At 41.8% G+C, this 17,630-nt stretch overlaps 1 protein-coding gene across 1 annotated transcript in view; it reads left to right on the top strand.

Moving 5' to 3' along the window:
* The window catches only part of MAP3K15 (mitogen-activated protein kinase kinase kinase 15), a 107,167-nt gene that overhangs the window by 42,491 nt on the left and 47,046 nt on the right, over positions 1–17,630 (top strand). Inside the window, exons 7-9 of the mRNA XM_054974997.1 lie at positions 11,811–11,981; positions 12,552–12,664; positions 16,330–16,489. Of these exons, the coding sequence (XP_054830972.1) occupies positions 11,811–11,981; positions 12,552–12,664; positions 16,330–16,489 (444 nt within the window). The remainder of the gene's footprint in view (positions 1–11,810; positions 11,982–12,551; positions 12,665–16,329; positions 16,490–17,630) is intronic.

Here is a 17,630-nt window from a genome sequence, read left to right as displayed (position 1 = left end):
CTTTACAGAGTCCGAATTATATAAGTCTCTGATCTGTCTATACTGGAACCAGTAGTAGTTAGGTGATAGTTCCTCTTGTGTCTTTATTCTGAGTTTGGATGCTTCAGTTTTAGTTATTTCTTTGTACGTTAAACATTGTTGTTCATTATCAACAGCTCTCGGGTCTATCACCTCATATGGAACCACCCACAAAGGAGTTCCTTCTTGTAGATAAATTCTGTACTTCTTCCAGATTATGTATAGACTTCTCCGAACAAAGTGATGCAGGAACATCGAGTTGACCTTTACTTTGTCATGCCATAAATATGCGTGCCATCCAAATATTTTTTTATATCCCTCTAGGGCTAATAGTTTCTTGTTCCTTAATGTCATCCATTCTTTCAACCAAACTAGGCAGATTGCATCATGATAAAGTCTCAGATTGGGCAGTTGCATTCCGCCTCTTTCCTTTGCATCTTGTAAAACTTTCACTTTCACTCGAGGCTTCTTGCCTGCCCAAACAAAATCTGATATTTTCCTCTGCCATTTTTCAAATTGTTTGGAGTCTCTGATGATTGGTATTGTCTGTAGCAAAAACATTACTCTTGGTAACACATTCATCTTAACTGCTGCAATCCTGCCCAACCATGACAAATTCAATCTATTCCATTTAATCAAGTCTCTCTCTATCTGAGTCCATAGTTTTTCATAATTGTTTTTGAATAGGTCTATGTTCTTTGCAGTTAATTCGACTCCCAAATATTTCACTTTACTTGTTACTTCACAATCCGTTGTTTCCATTAACAATTGTTGTTTCTGCTTAGTCATGTTTTTGCATAGTATCTTTGACTTCTTTTTGTTAATGAAGAAACCTGCCAAGTCTCCAAACTCCTTGATCTTATCTATCACTTGGCATGTTCTCCAATGGGTCCTCTACAATTAACATTATGTCATCCGCAAATGCTCTGACCTTATATGAATAGTCCTTTATTTTTATTCCACGAATTTCCTCATCTTGACGTATTTGTATCATCAGAATCTCCAATACTAAAATGAACAACAATGGAGATAACGGGCAACCTTGTCTTGTTCCTTTACTTATCGTCAGTTTCTTGGTCAATTCATCATTCACCACGATTGCTGCAGTCTGGTCTCTGTAAATTTCCTTAATTGCTCTGATGAATCTTTCTCCCAATTGTAGCTTTTCCATAGTGGCAAACATAAAGTCCCAGTTTAAATTGTCAAACGCTTTTTCAGCGTCTACAAAGAAGAAACCAACCTCTTTGTCACAACGCTTGTCATAATATTCAATAGCATTGATCACTGTCCTTAAATTGTCTCTTATTTGTCTGTCTGGCAAAAAGCCTGCTTGTTCCTCCTCTATGACTTCCGAGAGCTACCCCTTCAATCTCTCCGCCAATATCTTCGCAAAAATTTTATAGTCATTATTGAGTAGCGATATAGGTCTATAATTTTTCACGTTAGTCAGGTCTTGGCCCTCTTTTGGGATCAATGATATATTCGCTTCACTCCAAGTGTCTGGAATCCTTTGATCCCTTAAAACCCCATTCATCACCTCTTTTAGGAATGGTGCCAGTTCATTAGCCATTGTCTTATAGAATTTAGCCGTAAGTCCATCTGGCCCTGGCGCCTTTCCTAGATTTGCAGATTGTATTGCCTTACTTATTTCCTCGTCAGTTACTTCACTGTTCAACTTATTTCTCCAAGCTTTATTATGAGTCATTTTCAGTGGTAAATTACAGCAGTTGTAAATACTACTGGTTTTGCTGGTGCATGGCAAAGCACAGACTGAAGAATTAGTGTAAAATATTTCACACTGAGCTGTGATTCTGTGGCTTGCCGAGCATCTACAAAAATAGATCTTTAAAAATGATATTGCTGAGTTTGATGCTATTTGCTATTACTATTTTTAAGTTAAGTTTGTGTTTTAGGTCACCCATACTTTCCTAGGTATGTCTGTTTACTTTTGTTGAATTTTCTTATATCCCAGGTCTCAAAAACTAGGTCTCGTTTAAGCCAAAAAACCAAAATTTATAAGGTCTCCAATAAATTTTGAATATATTCAGTAGTCACTGAGTTTTATCATCATAGGACAACTTTAGCTTTACTGTAAGTTCAAGTTATCAACTATAATAGACAGACGACCAAAAATAGTTTCATTATGTCACAATATGAGAATACTGAGTGTGCTTATTTTAATCACCTTATGAATGACTTCATGAAATTTATTAGAGGCTCAGCTGTTTTTTTTTTTCATTACTGTGCAATATAACACTGAGGTCATGTTTATAAATATCATGTATAGTAAATAGTAAACTATTGCTGACAGATGTTTCAAGGCTGAAGTCATAGTCTACATATCACTTATATACAAGCATGGTGAAAAGATGAACTTGTTGCCAGATTAACGGTAAACAACTTTCAGCCCAGTGCCTTGGGAGTCTCTTACCTATTTGCTTTTCAGAATAAAATGAGTTTAGTAGTAAGTTGGGAGAAATACCTCACAGAATACAAAACCATACATTACAAACACTTGTGCTATCTCATTCTTATCTGTGCTGTCCCCAAAGTTGTCTTTGTACATACATATTCCAGGCCCCTATTCTTCCTTCTACTGAAATTCTTACTTTGGTGTTTGCTATTATTTTTCTTAATTGTAAGTGGTGGTTATTTTATTGCTTTTTACTCAGTTACCACTCAAATACATTGAAGTTAGTATGATTTTTTTTCTTTTTGTACTTTTCAGTTTGATCCTACTACCTTTAGGCCTACCAACACTGTTAGTTTACTGTAGATGACAAAGTTTTACATAGTCATAGTTTATAGGATGAAGCATTCTGAAATTTAAGGGAGTGCTGAAAAAAATTCCTATGAAACACCTTTACACCTTCCACATTTCCTCACACCCTGCTGTGATTTTAATTTGTTCAGAATTTGTTTTTAATTCATTTTAACTTGTTTCTAACTTGTTTTAAAACTTATTTTAAGGTTGGGAGAGGGGTGGATATTTATTTATTTGTCTCTGGGTAGGGAGGCACCAATATTAAAAGTGCTGATTTTAATATAGATTTTAATATTGAAGAGTTTATGGAGGAGTTTATTATGAACTGTAAGCGTAATTACCCCTTCGAGAACTTTATGCCTCCCTTTCCTAAACAAAGTAGGACAGAAGGCCCTCTTAGACTCCACTATAATTTTGAAAATCATTTTGAGGCTTTACAACTGACTATGGGTTATCTTCCCTTATCTTCCCTTATTAAATAATATCAATGCAGACAGCACCCACTATGACTAAAGAGGCAGCTGCAAATTCAGATGAGCTACAGAACAGGTTTTGTCAATCTGAGATACCCAAGAACGGGTACTCAGTATTGAATCTGATAGCATTGCAAATTTTTCTTATTGCAAACACATTAAATAAAATTTATGGAAAAACTGATACTCTTTCTACTAAAATTCAAAGCAGCAATCCAGAGAAAAATTGGGAGAAAGCACATAATATTATGAAAGACTCTTCTTTTGCTCTTGATCCCCGTAGAATAGTATTTGATATTCATCGCTTTAGAGGGGAAATTATTTTTTTTAACTTTTTAAAAAAAAAGTTTATTGGAAAAGTAAAAACTATAACAATACATAAAAGAAACATATCAACAGAATATATAACTACACATTTAAGCAAGAAAATATTGCTCCTTTCCATCATTTACTTTATACTCAGCAATATTATTAATTGGGGAAATTATTAATTGGAGTAATATGGCTCATAATGGAGCATTTATCCTTTCTTCTGGATTTACACCCTGCTTCAATTGATTTAAAATATTATGACAATTTGTCTAGCAACTTTTGTTATTACCGATTAATGTTCTTATTCTTTCGTCTTTAATCATGTCAAATAGGGTGTAGTTTCGTAGTCATCATGACATATTTCCCATCCATCTCCTTAAAACTACTGTAGTGACCCCTCATTTCCCTTACAGGTTCTTTTTGAAATTTCCCCCCAAAGAACTTAAACAATATAAACATGCTAGTAGTAGACCCTTAATAGCTAGGAGGCAGGACCCTAAAGCCCTGGGGATTCCATTGATTGAACCACCCATCTCACAAGAGGGCAGAAAAGTGCCTGAATTGGAAAAGGTAAGGGAAATTCAAAACTGTACTTTAACACCTTCAAAAGAAATTGATCTGGATGCTATTGATGAAAGTTTTTAAAATTCTTTTGAGGCCTTCCCTATTGAAGAACAGGCTGATATTATTAAGAATTTTAAACAACTATGAGATCATTTGATTAAAGTTCAACAGAGGAACGCATTTAAACCAGCTAGTAATGACAAAATAATAACAAGAATAACAATAAGAGTGCAGAACTCCATTACAATCCTACAATAACCCCCATTTCAGAGAGAGAAGCAAACAATCTATGAGGAAACCAGAAGAAAGAGGACTCCCTCCCTTTTGTAAAGCCATGGGAGGGATTATTCCCTTCCTTTTAAAGAAACTCTCATGATGCTTCAGCATCAGACTCTTCAGTTCCAATCCCCCTTGAACCTAAAATTCAAATCTGCTCTGTGAATCCAAATGTTGCTTTTTCAGCCAATCAAATTGAAAATGCCATTCCTGATAGTCAATGACAACATGCATACTAGTCATAACAGAAATTGGAGAACTAGGTCTACACTGGTATTAGGTGCTAGTACTTTTGCCATTTGGCTAGAGGTATGCTTTACATATTTGTTTTGTATTTTTTCGTTTATTACCTCTTGGTTTGCATCAGATGGAGATAATTTAATATACATTATTTCCTTTTTTTGTAGATAAAATTGGGAAAGTACCAAAAATGTTTACATGTTACTGAGAACCCAAACACAATGATGTTGTAATAGAAGCTTTTTCCTAAGTAGCCAGGGATCAGAAAATCATAAGCAAATCTAAAAATAGGTTGATAAATAGTTTAAATCCCATTGGATAGTCACAGGAAGTGGCTTTTAAGCTATAAAGCATGGTTTATTTTTTACTCACAGGAAGTGGCTCTTAGGCTGCAAAGTGCTCTTTGCTTTTTACTTGCAAATATTTTTTCCTGTTCACTTGAATATATCTTTAACAAGTTAAACAGTGAGAGTGAGTATTATGTTTATTTAACCTGTAAGGACATCTGTCTTGATGCATTTAGGAACCCTGCTCTAGTGATGTTAATGGAAATATTTCATCACCTTTAATTAGAACTCCACTGATGACCTTAATGGTTAAAACAGGCAGTCTGATATATGGGAGAAAAGCCACATAGGCTCCAGTGTCACTTCTGTTTTCCAAAGCCTTTTGAGTTCCTCATAGCACCACAGTATGCCATTTTCATGGCTGACTTAGAACAACGCTTCCTCAGCTCCAACCTGCTACTTCCTCTCTTGTACTTGAGAATTACTGACATTTTAATCATCTGGACACATGGGAAAGAAGCAGTGGAGAAATTTCACCAGACCTCTCACCCCACCATCAATCTGACCATGAGCTAGGGTTGTCATTCCCCAATGTGCAGAAGGAAGCTGGGATAAGTACGGGCTCCCAATCCCCTGCCAGGAGACTACAGGGACCTGGGGACCTGGGGAGTCCCCTGGTCCCTGGAAACCCTACCCCGAACCAACACATTTTCTTTATACCATTGTACAAATAGATTTTTGGAATTACAATACCCACCTGATGTAGTAAGGAAACAGATTAACAAAGCCAGAATGATACCAAGGAATAACCTGCTACCAGATAGATCCGAAGGAAACAATAACAGAATGCCACTGGTGGTCACATATAGCTCTCAGCTCAAACCAGTTCATTAGTGACTTACAGCTTATACTGGACAATTATATTCTTTTCTCACAAGCATTGGGAGGCAAACCTTTTTTGTCCACAGACAGTACCCTAATCTTAACTCGCTCACAATAATGTACTTTCTAACATGGACATGGATTCTGGGACCAGGGCCTGCAATAAACCAAAATGCCAACTCTGTCCCCATAGTCTCTCTGACAACACAGTCACTGGACCCAACAACACCCATTATACCATCTCAGGTTCATTCACTTGTTCATCTTCCAGTGTTATATATACTACCAAGTATCAGCAATGCCCTTATTCTGTACATTGAACAAACAGGTCAGTTCCTAGACAAAAGAATAAGTGAACATAAATCTAACATTAGAAATCATAACACTGAAAACCAGTGGGAGAACGTTTAATCTTCCATTGCTGACCTAAAAGTGGCTGTCCACAAACAAAGAAGCTTCAAGGGTAGATTACAATGTGAGATTGCCGAACTTGAGTTCATTTATAAATTCAGAACAATGGAACCCCGAGGCTGAATAAAGACATAGGATTCGTATCTCACAACAGATGCTAATTTGTGTTCTAATCATGCTGCATAGCAGGGCTTTTTCTCAGGGGGAACGCGGGGGAACGGAGTTCCGGAACTTCTTGAAAATGGTCACATGGCTGGTGGCCCCGCCCCCTGATCTCTAGACAGAGGGGAGTTTAGATTGCCCTCCGTACCACTGGAGCGGCGTGGAGGGCAATCTAAACTCCCCTCTGTCTGGAGATCAGGGGGCGGGGCCACCAGCCATGTGACCATTTTCTCCGAGGGCAACCCACTGAGTTCCACCACCTCTTTCCCCAGAAAAAAAGCCCTGCTGCATAGTACTTTTACAAGCTGACTCCCTTCTTAGTTTCACCCCATCCACCTCCTGACTGGTATATAAAGGCTCAGGGATTGCCAATCCTCCCTGTATCTGAAGAAGGGAGCTTTGATTCTTGAAAGATTATTCACTAAAAATCTTGTTGGTCTCTAAGGTGCTGCTGGACTCAAATCCTGCCCATCAATGTGCTGATGACACCAAACCATAAATTTCTTTGTTGAGACAGCCCAATACTGCTATAGCTGTCCCAAGACTGTGCTCTGATGCTGTAGTTAAAGGCTGAGGGTGAACAAGTTGAAACTAGAAAAAAAATGGAGGTGATGGTGGTACAGAAGGTTGAAGACATACTTCCCACATATGATGGGATTCAGTTGATCCTCCCTCAGTTAAGAGTCCAGGGGTTATATTCAACCCAGCATTTCTGATTGAGAAACACGTTAATACAGTTATGAAAAATGCTTTCCTTCATCTTCCTTACCTTGGCCCAGCCAATCTGGCCAAATGGCTCCATGCCATGGTGACCTTGTAGCTAGGCTATTGTAGAACTCTTTATGGCTGATACAGAATACCACAGCTGGCTTACCTATTTTCTAGTCATTCCTTTAATTAGCTACTAGCTTGATGCCCATGCTTCGCTATGGTATTTAATTACTTTAAATCCAGTTATAATACTTACGGGTATGTAACATTTTTTCAGTTTGTGGGGTTTTTTTGAGTTGGTTTTGTGGTAGTATAATAGTATAGTACCCGTGCTTCACAAAAGCGATTGAATAAAACGGAGCATGTTGATGCCTAAAACTGATGAAGTGAATTTCAAAATGCAGGGCTCATTTTGAGGGGGAACATGCTGGAACACAGTTCCGGCAGTTCCCCAAAGAAGTCACATGTCAGGTGGCCCCGCCTACCTGACTCTTGGCCATTTTGGGCCTGTTTCAGCCTGTATTGGGGCTGAAACGGCCCAGATCGGGCCTCTGATGAGTGGTGGATCACTCTCCCACTCAGCAGCGGCCCAATCCTGTCCACTTTGGCCCCCTTTTTGGCCATTTTCTGCCCCTTTTTGCCATTTTGGGCCCAATTTCGGCCCTGAATGGCCAGGATTGGGTCCAAAACTGCCAGGATAGGTGATGTCAGGGGGTGTGGCATATGCTAATGAGTTCCTCCAGCTCTTTTTCTTTGAAATTACCCCTGTCAAAATGTAACATTTGTTGAAGAGAATTTTAAAAGGAAGAGTACAATAAATAAAGTGAAAAATACATACAACCTTTTTTTTCTACTGAAGTACCTCTTTGTAGACCTCATTGGTGGTTTCCCCCCACTTTGGAGGCCCCACTTTGAGCAGAAGTTTGTGGGCTGGGAAACCAGGAGGGTTGAGCATGTTAAGGAACTCCACAGGGTAGTGGACCGCATCATCCATTTGCACCACTGAGTCCACAGATCTGTACTCCATTTCTGCTCCTTCGAGGAAGTTAAGTTGTGTTTCATTAATGATGGCAGCCTTGTCATTCTTGGGGGTCAGAATGGCATGCTTGCACATCACGTCCATGGACTTCTCTGTGATAGTGATGATATCAGGATATATCGTGGCTGTTAGGTCTGCTAGGTGGCAGTAAGAGGTGATGGCTGCAAGATATGTGAGGTGGAGTTGGACTGAGAGAAGGATGGTGTGGTGGACCCTTCGGCAGGTTCATGTGAGAGGTTCGCATTGAAATGACTCCTAGAAAGGTTGTGCACCATCTCCCCATGAACATTTACAAACTCAGCTGCCATACTGACTTTTATATAAAATCCTTTTTCAGAAGTCCTGTAGTGTCTTTCTTCAACTGTCTGCAGTTTCCTTGACATTATTTTTACCTCAGAACACAGTTCCATAGCTGACCCATTAGCCTGCCAGCCTCACAGGAAAGCCAAGCCCCACAGGGAGATTGGCAACTCTAGAGGGGAGGTGTATTTTTTACCTCAGGACACGTTCAATGACTGGGACTTCATTGAATGTGTCCTTAGTTACTGTATGTGTCCTGCCTGCTGTTTAGAATGTTGGGTTGATGGCCAATCAAGGCCACATATGCAAATGACCTCAAGGCAGAGTGGCTGAGTTGGCAGTTGGCAGGGGGAGGGGGATGAGCAGCCTGCCAGCCACACAGAGAAGCTGTATCCCTATGGGAAAACACATTTACCCCTTTTTACCCCTTTAGGGGGTGAATTTCTTAAAATCCCTTCTTAGTGAGCCCCTACAGCATAAAAGGAATGGTCTCCCCAAATTTCATGTTTCTAGGCCCAGGGGTTTGGGCTGGGCATTGATGAGTCAGTCAGGAGGACACTTGTTTTTATATATATAGATTAGTTTCTTGGTACAATTCAAGATGCTGATTATTACCTCCAAAGCCACTCATGGCCTAGAATCCTCTAGAACCACCTATCATCATGCTCACTGACACAACTTCATTCATCTGAGCAAAGCTTTCTGAAGGTGCCACCCTGCAAAGGATTAGGAACAATGACTAGGTAGGGGGCTATGGATAGGTGATAGAACATCTACATGGCTTGGAGAAGGTCTCACGTTCTGTCCTCTGTTCTGCTGCCAGGCCCAGTCAGGTTTCCTCTTATGTAGGCTGGCAAAGCTTGGGATGTAGGTTGGAGCTGGAACACAGAGCTTACACTTGATGAACCAGTTCATCAGGCAAAGCTGTCCTCCCAGGCCTCCGCCTAAGTAGGCTGAGAGGTAATTGACCTCAGCTGTAGTATAGGCTGGAGTGCCTGAAGCTGCTCTGTGCTCTGATCAGGATCCTGCAAGGAAGCACCACTATTAGTGCTCTGCAGGCTTGCATTTGCAGACTCTAGCAGGGTGGTCTCTGGTGCTGCTGGTACGTTCTCAGTTGGTTCCTCTGTAGTGCTGCTGAGCCCTCCCTTGTCGCTCTGTTCCTCCTCACTCACTGACCATGGCTCCTCAGACTCCAAGTAGGGAGGGAGAGGGTCATGACAGGTTCAATCCCTGGCATCTCCTGTTTAAAAGGATCAGGTTGTAGGTGATCGGAAAACTCCAACTGAAACCTGGAAGAATTGTTGCCAATCTGCTCTTTTTTTTTTGAATTTTTTTTTAAATTTTTTTAGTACCTACATTAACTAACAATACAGAGGGAAAGAAGGGGGGCAGGGGAAGGAAAGAAAAAAAACAGCAACATATAACAACACTACACTACAAATAATGCTTTCCCTTCATACTGCCATTATTAAAAAATTAAAACTTTGTAAGATATTGATGGAGTGGTTGACCTTGCAAAATACAGATTACAATCCAAATTAAGTCTTCCTCCCCCCACCTGGTCCTTGGACGCAGTTCTCTCTGAGCAACTGCAACCGCAGTGCTCGTTCCCTCCCCCCCCCCTCAGACTTCAAATCCTTTTCTTCTTGCTTGGTGTCTTGCTGAAATTCTTGATTTTTGTCCTCAAAATCCCTTAGTTGATCTTCTGATATTATCTTGTAAGCTTGATCTTTGTAACTAAACCAGATACCTTCCGGAAATAGCCATTTATACTTTATTCCACGTTCCCTCAGAAGAGCTACAAACTTTTTATACTTAAATCGTCTTTTCCGAACTAAAAATGGAACATCCTTCAGTATCTTAACTTTATTACCCAAAAAGTCCAGATCCGCATTGTATGAGTTGTATAGGATAGTGTCTCTGATCCTCTTAGATGAAAAATCGATGATGATCTCGCGAGGCAGCTGACACTTCGTTGCATATTTTGAAGAAGCCCGATGGACTTCCAAAATGGCGCTTTTTACCTCTTCTTTAGTTGCCCTCGTGGGTGTCGCCAATAGTTCCGAGGCCAGATCCCATAAATCCTCATTTTCCTCCTCTTTCACATTCTGGATGCGCAAAATTGTCTGTGTTCGTTCCACTTGTAGCCCGATCAGCTGGTTCTCCACCAGCTTTAACTCTTTATTCGTTGCCCTCACGAGTGACGCATTTTCCCGAGCAGACTTCTCTGCCCCCCCGCTGCTTCCTTAATGGTTTTCACTTCGCTCTCAATTAAGCCCACCCTTTGATCTGTTTCATTCAGCTTGTCAACAAAGGGCTTTATGGCTTCGATAACCGACCTCTTCACCAAGTCCTCGAGCAACTCTCCTTTCCCCTTTAGGGCAGCCGAGATTGACTTGCCCAAAGCGGGACTCTGCTTTTTCGCTGCCATTTTAGGGGGGGGGGACCGCCGACCAAATTCTGAAACTCAGCGAGGGGGAAGAACGAGCCTTCTTAGCTTCAGATCCCACCACTCCTTTGCGTGCGCTTGTAATAACAGAAGGGATTCGCTTACTTACAGGCTTCCGCCTAGTTCTGCTCTTTGCCGTTTTCCATGGCCCGGCAGCACTTGAGGTGCCGCGCACGTCTGCCGGCCTCCATAGGAACAAACGGGCAATTTACCCCCTGCATCGATTTCAGGGGGCTCTTCCCGCCGCGTTCCGGACCCTGCCTCCCTCACTGGGAGTTCTGGGGGCTAATCTTCGCAGATCAGCCGCCCGGTCAAGCTGCTCGGGCGCTTCCTCCCGGACCTGTGGAGAGGAGCATCCGACATGGCCGAGAAAACGAAAACGAATCATTGCCAATCTGCTCTTGATGGGCCAAGGGACTGATTCGGTAGAAGGTAACTTCAGGGGTCTTTCTGGGCCCCAAGTAAAATGGCCTGCCCGATGATGTCAGGAAGGCTTTCATACATCTGTCATTTTGCAGAATATGTAGAATAAAAATGTCAGGAGAGCATTTTTATAAATGGAGTAGGAATGTAGTAAAGGGGAATTGTGCAATTCCATTTTAAAAAACAAATAAGGTTGTAGCTTTAATAGATTGAAAACTTTAAATAGTTTTTCCCCTGTTCTACCCACATTATGTTGTTCATTGGATGTATTATATTGTGTTTATTTCATTGGTTTCTAATTGAACAAACCAGTTGTATTGCACTGTTTATTGTGCTTAAGAGGTCAGCTTGTGTTTGATTTATATAAATTGTTGTCCTAATTAAACTCAGAATGATTATGTAACTTTAAAATCCTTCTGATATGTTCAGAAGCATAGAGTATTCAATCTCAAGTGGATTCCCCCCCCCCTTTTTATTCCACTGTATGCTTGAATTTCAGAAGGAACAATACAGGTGACCGGGGAAAAGCCCTGCACGTTATGCTTCAGGTTTTACAGACATGTGATCATCCTGCACCAGACATGTTCTGTTTGTGTGGGAGAATCTACAAGGACATATTTCTGGATTCAGACTGTAAAGACACCAGTAGCCGAGACAGAGCCATTGAATGGTAACAGTAGGCTAAATAGAAACTTTCCTCTTGATGGGAATTAATCTCATTATGAAAAAGAGTGAGTAAGACAATATCTGCACTAGAGCTAATGATGGGAAAACTTCCCAGCTTGATTCAGAACTTGGTTCAAGAAACAGAGAGATTTTCCATACAAATTGTAAAATAGCACAGTTTGGGAGGAGTTTTCCTAATTTTGGATGTTATCATGCTGATGATGACATCATAGGAATGCACTAGGATCAAAGTCACTTTCCTGGTTCCCCTTTCTGTGGCCCCCTGAATCTTTAGGTGATTGGGCCCTGAAGAGCTATAGTTCCTACTGCTCTTTATGCTTAGGTCACTGTTGTTAAAACATTTTTCAGATAGGTTTAAAAATGGTAGGCTGCTGTTTGCTTCCTCATGCTGACTGACTAAATTCCATTCTGTATTTTCCTATGTTTACTTGTGTGTAAAAAAATAATAATTACGCTTTATTAAGTTTACTTAATATATAACAGTGAGCACTGAGAACACACTTTTTTTTTTTTTTGCAAGACTGTTTTCCAATTTGTAAAATCTTCTCTGTAGGTACCGCAAAGGGTTTGAGCTTCAATCAAGTCTGTATTCCGGAATTAATCTAGCAGTTTTGCTGATTGTTGCAGGACAGCAATTTGAAACCTCTATGGAACTCAGGAAAATAGGTGAACAAAGTATTTTGCAGCAGTATATTGCTGGAGTTATTCACTCCTTTTGGCAATGTTACACATGACTATGAACTATAGAACTTAACAGCATAGCCACAGAGTAGCATGTCAGAGTGTATTGCTGTTAGTGATACGAGAAGAGTGCTGTAGAGTTCTTAGTATTAATTTCTGCAAACGAGGTTGTCAATAGCAACAGCCTTTTATAATTTTTTATTTATTTATTTTAAAACATTTTTATGCCAGGTTTCTAGCCAAATAGGGTCCCAAAGGTGGTGAACAACATTTTAAGAAGTGTAAATATAATTCAAACACATAGTAAAAACACATAAACACAAAGAACAGGGAGGATGGCCAGTAACAGTTATTGGGTACCCCAAAGAAAACAAAAGCATCTTCATACACTGGCAGAAGACAGCAATAGTGGGGAGGAGTTCCAGAATTTTTGTGCCATGACTAAGATGGCTCTTTCTGGGGTTGCCACCCATCTAACCCAAAGCAAGACCTCCAAAGAGGCCTGGAGTGAAAGGGTAGTTTCATTTAGGAAAAGGCAGTCCTTAAGATATGCTGGCCAAACTTGGAGCCAGTGCAGATGGAACAATACTGGAGTGATATGGTCTCTGCAACCCACTCCAATCAGCATTCTGTACCAGCTGTAGTTTCTGGACAGTGGTAAGGTCTTTCCTGCCCAAGAATAGCTGCAGCTGATTCGCCAGCCAAAGCTGGTGAAATACACTCCTGGCAATCACTGCCACTGTTTATCCAACAAGAGACCCAGGTCTGGGAGCAACTTCAAGCTATGAAACTGCATCTTCAAGGGGACTACAACACCATCTAGAATGTGAATAACCTACTTCCTGTTGTCAGGATTCCTCCCCCCGCCCCAACAATAGCACCTCCATCTTGTTGGGATTAAGTTTCAGCTTCTTAGCCATCATCCACTCCAAAACTGACTCCAAGCCCCTGTTCACAGTTTCCACAGCATCCCTTGGATCTGCTGGAAGAACAAGAGGGCTGACTGTCATCCACATATTGGTGGCAACTCAGCTCAAATCTCCAGATAACTTTTCCCAGTAGCTTTACATAGATACTGAAAAGCATGGGGGACAAGGAAGATCTTGGAGCATCCTGTCGGCCAAAGACCAAGGGGTGGAGTAGTAACCCTACTGCACCACACTCTGAAACCTACCCTTGAGGTAGGACTGGAACCACTGCAAAACATGCAGTCCCAGAACCAGGTCTGAAACCAGATTTGGAATGGATTCAAGACTGTTCTTCACTCCCTCTGTTAAAATAGAGGGAGGGCAGCTGGTGAGAAGGAAGGTCCAACATGAGCTGGCACTAGGGTAGCCAGTCCCCTGCCAGTCCCCCCACTTACCTGGCCAGCAGGGGAATGTGCCCAAATCTGCCCCAAATTCGGCTGAATCACACCCAATCCGGGCTGATTTGGCCCCCTGCGGAGTGCAGGCAGCCCGCCGGGAGGTTGAGGGGGCCTGGCAACCCTAGCTGGCACTGCAGCTGTGTGCACTGTGCTATGAAAGCTGAGGGAAGATCATATAAGGAACGTCCTTCTTGACTCTCAGCCCTTTTTCCTGGGGACGAGCATGAGCCATGCCCAAGTGATGACTCAGAGCGCAGAGACAAGGCGGCATTTCAAATTGGCCCATTTGATTATCCCAGCTCATGGTGTCAGTCAGCTCTCTTTATTGCTCATCTGCAGTCAAACAACATGCTTGATTCAGGAATAGAGATGGGCACGAACCGAAATACGAACCAATATTAATCATGAACCAGGCTGGTTCATGGTTCGTGAACCGTGGTTCATCAGATCCCATTTCTGACGAACCGCCAAGAACTTTAGGCTGGTTCGTTTGGTTTGTTTTTTGATTTGTGACTGCAGACAGCCTGGTGCCAATCAATCAGTTTCCTAGGCAACGGGATGGACTTCCTGCAGACCTTCTGCTGGCCCAGAAGTGATGGTTTTCTGGCCTGGATGTGACGTTTTCACGAACCAAACGAACTGGTTCGCAAACCGGGGCAGGTTCATAGTTCATGAAATTTGATGAACCACGAACCACATGGTTCAGTTTTTTTCCAGTTCGTGCCCATCTCTCTTCACGAATCCGTGGAGCTGGCCAGCCACCACTTATCTAATCACCTTGCCCAAGAATGGTACATTTGATAACTGGATGACAGTTATTCAGCTCCTCTGAGTCCAGAGTAGTTTTCTTGATGAGGGGACACAGCACTGCCTGCTTCAAGGCAGAAGTGACCATTCCCTCTTTCAGGGAGGCATTTACTGTCTCCTGGACCTAATCCATCAGCCCCATCCCAGCAGATTTGAGCAAGCCAAAAGGGGCAAGGGTTGTACAAGTAGGTGATAGATCTCAAACTTCCAAAAATCCAGTCCATATCCTCAAACTTCTGTAAATCTTATTATTGTATCAGCTGAATAATAACAACCTTGATTTTCTCTTTAAGTGAATATGGGATCAAGGAAGGGCAAATCATACAGCCTACACTATTGCCTTCTCACCTGTGATATTTAGTTGTAAACAGAAGGCTACATGTGCAATCCTACCCTTCTAAGCTCAGTGAACTTAATGGACTTAGAAGAATGTAAGATTGCTTAGGATTGCACTGTAGAAGTACTAGCCACTTACCAGAGAGCCAGTTTGGTGTAGTGGTTAAGAGCATGGGACTCTAATCTGGAGAGCCGGGTTTGATTCCCCACTCCTCCACTTGAAGCCAGCTGAATGACCTTGGGCTAGTCACAGTTCTCTGGAGCTCTCTCAGCCCCACCCACCCCTGTGTTTTATTATGGGGATAATAATGACATACTTTGTAAACTGCTCTGAGTGGGCATTAAGTTGTCCTGCAGGACAGTATATAAATCTGATGTTGTTGTTGTTGTTATTTGTTTCTACATAGAACTTTTTGAGGTTAGGTTTCCTATGAATAGGAATGCCTACCATCTTTTCAGTCTCATAATCAAGATTATTGTGTTCATTTTAGGGTTGTCAGGTCCCCTCACCCTCCGGGCCTGGCACTCACCTTTTGCAATGACTTGCATGCGGCAAGTGATGTCTTCGCACAGGGCCTTGAGCTGCCCCTGGTAGTGCTCCTGTGCTCTGCAGTGGGCCGATTTCAGCCCATTTGGGACTGAATTGGGCCCACTGCAGAGCACGGGAGCATTGCTGGGGCTCTGTGATGGCTCTGGAGTGCTCCTGCACTTCACACTAGGCCAATTTCAGCCCCAAACAGGCCCGATTCAGCCCACTGTGGAGTGTGGGAGGGCTCCAGAGCCCTCCTGGCAGTGCTCCTGCGATCTGCAGCGGGCTAAATTGGGCCCATTTAGAGATGAAACTGATCCGCTGCAGAGTACCAGAGTGCTGCCAGACCCTGGAATGCTCCTGCACTTCGCAGCAGGGCAATTTCAGCCCCGGGAGGGCCTGGAGCAGTCCTGCGCTTAACAGCAGGCCAACTTAGGCCCCAGACAGGCCTGATTCTGTCCATTTGGGGCCAAAATTAGCCCACCAGGCACGCATGCCCTGGGAGGTGCGTTCCCCTGCCTTTTCCCCTGCCAGCCAGGAGACTGGCAACCCTAGTTCATTTGTAACAACGCTAGTTCATTTGTAACAATTTTTTTATGTGGATTTTTCAAGGTGTGCGATTAAACAGTTTGTTGGGAAGAAAAGGGAGCTTGGAAAAAATGAATAATTACTGGGATGTTGGTCAGTTCTTCAGTGTAAGCATGTTGGCGAATGACATTGGTAAAGCTGTTCAAGCTGCAGAAAGGCTGTTTAAACTGAAACCGCCAATTTGGTATGTATTGTAGCATAATTTGAATTTGTGACCTTCCTGTTTTCTTCACTGGGGTTCACAAAGCTTACAGCATGATGCCATTCTTTATTACATGCTGATAGAGAGGTTCTATATGCATTTTCAAGAAATAAGATGAAAATGAAATATAGCCTTTACACTACAGAAAAGTTTAAAGCACCTACCTCATGTGATTTCTGGGGCATCAAGATATGGTTCAATATATTGCTCTCCTATACTATGGTGAAGAGTCCTGTATACCTTCAAAACATTGGTTTGGGTGTACCTGTGGGGTGGTGGTTGTGTCTAATATGTGTAGAAACGTTAAGTTAGCTTGCCTGTCCTTTTTTTGTTAGTCACAGTTGTGGCATTGGGTTGTGAGTTCTAGTTCTTGAAAGTGGTCCTGCCAAGATGGAAGCTTGTTCTAAACTTTACATGTAACTTACATGGCAACCTTGCTTCAAGAAAGGGAGTTACTTAGAGATGGATGTATATATCCTTCATTGTAAACTTGTTTAAAAGATAAATATTGAATCCAGATATTATAAACAATCTGTGGAATAAACCATGGTTTGCTTGTGATGATGATGATGATGATGGACCAGCAAATCTTGGGTTTGTGCACTTTCCCCCTCCACCCTTATTCCTCATGTGCTGCCCTTAGAGTTCCTTATTTGTAACAAAATTGCAATTTTTTATGATGTTCGGTTATGGCTGTTTAACAAATTGTAGTTTGTTTCTTACTAATTGGGGATTTGAACCTGTGGTTTGCAATACAGTTTTTCATAAGCTATAAACAAACTTTAGTTTGTTGAAGAACTCTCTCAGCCCCACCCACCATAATAACACACTTTGTGAACCTCTCTGGGTGTGCGTTAAGTTGTCCTGAATCATCATCATCATCATCATCATCATCATCATCATCATCATCATCTTCATCTTCATCTTCATCATCATCATGCTTGACAATAAATTGCATTATATTACAAAACAAGGAAGTCTTTAATCTCATTGTTATAGGAGGACACAGGGTGGGAGGAACATAAGCCCAGAGTACTTTCTAGGGTGTTCTTGTTTGCTCATGAGGTCTGCCCAGAGTCAGAACCTTTGGTACTTTGGGTTTCTAATGATCCCAGTCTGCCCA

Source organism: Eublepharis macularius, chromosome 3, assembly GCF_028583425.1.
Source record: "Eublepharis macularius isolate TG4126 chromosome 3, MPM_Emac_v1.0, whole genome shotgun sequence".
NCBI classification, from domain to species: domain Eukaryota; kingdom Metazoa; phylum Chordata; class Lepidosauria; order Squamata; family Eublepharidae; genus Eublepharis; species Eublepharis macularius.
This window is presented reverse-complemented; position numbering and strand designations above follow the sequence as displayed.